Below are 6,233 nucleotides of genomic sequence, written 5' to 3' on the forward strand. Positions count from 1 at the left end.
TGTGTTCTTCTCAAGGTTACTGATACGGAAAATGATAAATTCAATAGCCATTTCAAACCTCGTGTTGTATAATCAGTCTGCCAAAGCTATCTGATACCTGTTGATTCTCCTTCAATTCACTTTTATTTGGCTTTTGTGATTCCACAGTTTCTTGGTTTTCCTCTATTATTGGTTCTCCTTCTTAGCTTATTTATTTATTTATTTATTTTTTTGACAGAGTCTCGCTCTGTAGCCCAGGCTGGAGTACAGTGGTGCGATCTTGGCTCACTGCAAGCTCTGCCTCCCGGGTTCACGCCATTCTCCTGCCTCAGCCTCCCAAGTAGCTGGGACTACAGGCACCCACCACCATGCCCGGCTAATTTTTTGTAGTTTTTTTTAGTAGAGACGGGGTTTCACTGTGTTAGCCAGGATGGTCTTGATCTCCTGACCTCGTGATCCGCCCACCTTGGCCTCCCAAAGTACTGGGATTACAGGCGTGAGCCACCACAACCGGCTCTTAGTTTCTTTAGTGTTGTTCTTTTATTGTTGAACTCTTAATGTTTGAATGCTCCATGCTTCAGTCCTTGCTGTTCTTTACCTTTTTCTATACTAAAATCCTTAATCATGTAAATGAATATGGGCAATACCTACTAAAGTAATATAATATCAATTTTGGTATATCTCATACATCAAGTGCCTATTCCCTACTGCCATTTTGTGTCTTAAAAGACATCTAAAGATTCAATATATTCAAAGTTGAACTCTCAATCTTCCCCTAAAACCCTGCTGGAATTGAAGTTTTCCCCATCTTGTTTGAAGAAAACCTTGTATTCCCAGATGCTCGACTAAAACCTTTGAGTTAAAGTCACCCTGGACTTGTCTCTTTTACTTCTAGCCCTTAAACAAATCTTGCTTGCTGTCACATTTACTATATACCTAGAATACAACCAATAACCACTATACCCATTGTTACCTCTTCTTCCTAAGCCATGACATCCTCTTTCATCTGAGCTACTACAATCTCCTCCTCAATTTTTTTTTCAACAGCCGTGTTTCCCTCAAAATAAAGTATCTTTACAATGGCTTGCACGCTTGGCAAGATATGGCTCTCTGTTCTACTCTAGCAACCATCCCTTTGCACAGTGTTCAATAACTTCCCCAATTTTCCTAAAACACTTCAGCATAGTTCCATTGTAGGACCTCTCTCCTCTGCCTGGAGTCACCACACTCCTTCAAGTCTTGGCTCAAGTCTGTCCTTCTTGATGGTCTACCTTGATCTCTGTATTTCACAAAGCAACCTAAATGATCATATCCCTCCATCTTTTGAATGACTTTTCCCCCATAACACTTGTGTTCTAATGTACTCTGTATGTATGATTATCTCCTCCTGTTAGAATTGTTCACTGACAAATATCCAAAACACCTAAGATAGTGGCTGGAATATATTAAGTACCTAACAACTACTACCTTTAGAGCAATAGGCTACAGTGAGGAAAGCGTAACCATGCTTACTAGAAGACTGCCTTTGTATGCATTGGCACTGGTCTAATTTCTTGTTCAGGTTGTCACATTAAATCATTGTAAGTGGATTAAGGGTAGAGGACTGAGGGCCTGCCATCATAGGTAACATCTTACCAAAGCAATATTGCTTTCAATTGCTGCTAGTGGGCTGCCTAGGTCTACTCTAAATTTATCTCATTCACAAGACATTACTGAAAGCAGCAAGAAACATGTAACACACATATTCTGAATCACTTCTAGCATTTCTTCTAACATTACAGCATCGACTTGATATAAAGCATGCTTGTAAGAGTGGGACGCAGTGACAAAATGTCCTATTACAAGGATCTTCCAATTCCTAGCTTAATTTGGGCAGTTCCTCATTCTCAATCGCCCTAAGTCAATACCCCACTTGGGATTTCTTTTACCCATAGCATCCCACTTCCAGGTACACAATTTTATTTCCTTAAAAATTTTTATTGTCAATAACAGAACTACAATAGCATCAGGAAATAAGAAGTTTAATTTCATTTAAAGAAACACAGGAGGCAAGCAGACCAGAGCTAGTATGGCTGTTTCACAAAGTCATCTGGGTTGCAGACTCCTTCTGTATTTCTGCTCCATGATCCATAACACCCAGATACCATTCTCAAAGTCCCCATGACAGTGTCAGACCTCCAGCTTAGATGTCCACATTGTAGGCAGGGAAAAAAGACAGGAAAAATGGATTTCATAAATCTCCTACTCATATAAATACCACTTCTATCTTGTTGACCTGCAAGAAAGGCTGAGATAGTTTTTCAGCCCAGAATTTTGTTAATAAAAAAGAGAAAATAGATATAGGGTAGGAAAAAAGCAGTCTCTATCACACACTCTCATTTTTCATTGCAAAATAGTCTGTAATCAGTTCTTATTTTGTTTACTTCAAAAGCAATACATTCAAGTTTTAAAAAATTTCGTAGATTAGACTTTGGATCTTAGACTTTGTTAAAAATCACTTCACACCTTGCCCCAATTCTCTAACAGCTGTGCTCAATAATCCACTGATTAAATCCACTGTTTTTTTTTTTTTTTAAACAGTATGAATTTCCTCTTATAGCACTAATGGATGAGATTTAAATGACAGCTTTCTCACATTCATTATGGCATACAGTGCTTTCCACCCAAGTCATCTAGGATGTGTTGATAAAAGATTTCTCAATATTCATTAAACTCATAAGTGCTCTCCTCTCATGCAAATTCTCTAAAATAACACTAGTGAAAATGGTAGCTAATATTTGTGGTATGCTATGTTCAAGGCACCATTCTAAGAGGTTTTACATGTAATAACTTAATACTTCCAAGACTCTTATAATAAAGGTAATATACTTAGGTCTATCTTAGAATGATTAAACCAAGGTAGAGGTTAAGTATCATGATCCATATAACAAAAAGATCAACTAGTAGAGCTAATAATGTTGAAAAAGATATTTGTTTTCAATATGGGTAAAGGGCTTCCTACATTTACTATATTAAAACTATTCTCCAATTTGCTGATGTGTAATAGGTTTCCAGTAATGATAGGTTTTTCTATATGAATGACACATTTTTTCTCTCACATAAATTCTCTGATGCTGTGCTTTATGAGGCAAATACACGCCCATATTCACATTTGTGAGAAGTCTTTGCTGATAACAACCAGAGAACTTCTTCATAGCGATCTCAAAGAATCAGACAATTCACATGTAAACTTGAGAGCCACGATTAAGGTCAATCCCACATTCCTTATATTCAAAAGATTTCTCACTGATATGAATTCTCTGATGTTGAGTTAGCTGTGAACCACGAGTAAAGGCCTTCCCACATTCCTTACATTGATATGGTTTCTCACCAGTATGAATTCTCTGATGCCGAGAAAGATGTGAGCTCTGAGTAAAGGCCTTTCGACATTCTCTGCATTCATAGGGCTTCTCACCAGTATGGATTCTCTGATGTAGAGTAAGCTGAGAGCCATGACTAAAGGCCTTGCCACACTCCTTGCATTCATAGGGTTTTTCTCCAGTGTGAATTCGCTGATGTTGAGTCAACTGTGAACCACGAATAAAGGCTTTCCCACATTCCTTACATTGATACGGTTTCTCACCAGTATGAATTCTCTGATGTTGTATAAGCAGTAAGCCACGCGCAAAGGCCTTTCCACATTCATTACACACATAGGGTTTCTCACCAGTGTGAAGTCTTTGATGTTGGGAAAGATGTGAACTCTGAGTAAAGGCCATTCTACATTCTTTACATTCATAAGGTTTCTCACCAGTATGGATTCTCTGATGTTGAGTAAGCTGTGAGCCACGAATAAAAGATTTCCCACATTCCTTACATTCATAGGGTTTCTCACCTGTGTGAATTCGCTCATGTTGAGTAAGTTCTGAGCCGCGACTAAAGGTTTTTCCACATTCTTTACATTCATAGGGTTTCTCACCAGTATGAATCCTCTGGTGTCGTGTAAGGAGTGAGCCACGATTAAATGCCTTTCCACATTCCTTACACTGATAGGGTTTCTCACCAGTATGTATTCTCTGATGTTGAGTAAGTTGCGAGCCGTGACTAAACATCTTTCCACATTCCTTACATTCATAGGGCTTTTCATTGGTGTGAATTCTCTGGTGCTGAGTAAGTTGTGAGCCACGGATAAACGCCTTCCCACATTCTTCACATTTATAGGGTTTTTCACCAGTGTGAATCCTCTGATGTTGCATAAGTAGTGAGCCCCGAATAAAGGCCTTTCCACATTCCTTACATTCATAGGGTTTTTCCCCATTATGAATTTTCTGATGTTGAGAAAGCTGTGAGCCACAAATAAAAGCTTTTCCACATTCCTTACATTCGTAGGGTTTCTCACCGGTATGAATTCTCTTATGCAGAATAAGTTGTGAGAGCTGAGTAAAGACCTTCCTACATTCTTTACATTCATAGAGCTTTTCACCAGTATGCAGTCTCTGGTGTAGTGTAAGTTGTGAATTCTGAGTAAAGGCCTTCCCACATTCTTTACATTCGTAAGGTTTCTCACCAGTATGAACTTTCTGATGTCGGGTAAGTTGTGAGCTACGAATAAAGGCTTTTCCACATTCTTCACATTTATATGGTTTTTCACCAGTATGAATTCTATGATGTAAAATAAGTTGTGAGCTTTGAGTAAAGGCCTTCCCACATTCCTTACATGCATAGGGTTTCTCACCAGTATGAAGTCTCTGATGAAGACTGAGTTGTGAATCACGACTAAAGGCCTTCCCGCATTGCTTACATTCATAGGGTTTTTCACCAGTATGAATACTTTGATGTTGTGTTAGGTGTGAGGCTCGTCTGAAAGCTTTCCCACATTCCTTACATTTATAGGGTTTCTCAGTAGAATGACATCTTGAATGTTGAGATAAGTAAGTATGCTGGTTGAAAATGGACATTTTGTCATATATGATCATCCCTTGCCTGAAATATTCCTTCTGATTTTCTTGTTGCTTCTCCATCTTGCCTTTGGCTTCCAAATAATCCCTGGATTTGGACTCTTCAAGATCACAGTTTTCAAGTCTGTCGTTCATTTCCCATTGGGATAATTCTGTTTCATAAGTGTTCTTTTCTGTAGATAAGTCCTTACTTGCACACCTTGAAGGCAAGTCTGAAAGATGAGAGAATAAAAAAATGGAGAAATATAACTTCTATAGCAAATACAAATAATAGGAAAATAATACCCATAAGAAATAACAGACACACGAGTTTCTTTCAAATATTGATTACTACGACCCATGATACCTACCTTTCACATCACAATGTACTATATACATACAGTTTCATAAAACAGTACCTCCCCTGCTTTCTATTCTGTTCTGCAATATTTCTACTTTTTTCAATTTCTCTCTCTCATACACACACAGACAAAACCCACTAAACTGATTTCATGGTAATGTTCCTATCTAGAATTTAAAAAAAATTAGCTTAGAAGGATCTCATATATTAATATATGAAAAAGGCATCTGAGAGATTAGAGAATAATGAAAACTCACCTAAGAAGATAAGGGAACAGATGAAGAAAAATTTTGAAGTGAGTAGTTCCCAAGCTTTGGTGGGGATCAAAATCTCCTGGGGAGCATGCTAAAATTACAGCTGTCCAACATTACACCAGGCTAACTGCTAATGAATCAGAAAATGATCCTGGAGATCTCTACTTTTAATACTTCCTATTAACTGATTCAGATTCAGACCATGATTTTCTGTATCTGCTTAATACTTTTTAGTAGCTTCCATGTTAAACTTAATATAAAATCCAAACTCTTCAATGACTTTGACTTATTTCTCCTTCCATGGTCTTGTACTTGCTTATGTATCTATTGAGCCTTCTCAGCTTTGCTCCTTATTTGCCAGAAAAACTAGCTTCCTTTCAACTCTGAAAAAGTCACAGGCCTTTTTCAATTAAAAGCTAGCCAGAGGCAGGGCGCGGTGGCTCAAGCCTGTAATCCCAGCACTTTGGGAGGCTGAGACGGCCGGATCACGAGGTCAGGAGATCGAGACCATCCTGGCTAATACGGTGAAACCTCGTCTCTACTAAAAAATACAAAAAAACTAGCTGGGCGAGGTGGCGGGCGCCTGTAGTCCCAGCTACTCGGGAGGCTCAGGCAGGAGAATGGTGTAAACCCGGGCGGCGGAGCTTGCAGTGAGCTGAGATCTGGCCACTGCACTCCAGCCTGGGTGACAGAGCAAGACTCCATCTCAAAAAAAAAAAAAAA

General features: G+C 38.7%; 1 protein-coding gene across 1 annotated transcript in view; it reads right to left on the minus strand.

The window, feature by feature from the left end:
• Window positions 1-1,992: 1,992 nt before the first annotated feature.
• ZNF420 (zinc finger protein 420) overlaps window positions 1,993-6,233 on the minus strand; it is a 38,850-nt gene continuing 34,609 nt past the window's right edge. The window contains exon 5 of the mRNA XM_023229368.2: window positions 1,993-5,128. Coding sequence (XP_023085136.1) covers window positions 3,198-5,128 — 1,931 coding nt within the window. The 3' untranslated portion in view covers window positions 1,993-3,197. The remainder of the gene's footprint in view (window positions 5,129-6,233) is intronic.

Source organism: Piliocolobus tephrosceles, chromosome 21 (assembly GCF_002776525.5).
Source record: "Piliocolobus tephrosceles isolate RC106 chromosome 21, ASM277652v3, whole genome shotgun sequence".
Classification (NCBI taxonomy): Eukaryota; Metazoa; Chordata; class Mammalia; order Primates; family Cercopithecidae; genus Piliocolobus; species Piliocolobus tephrosceles.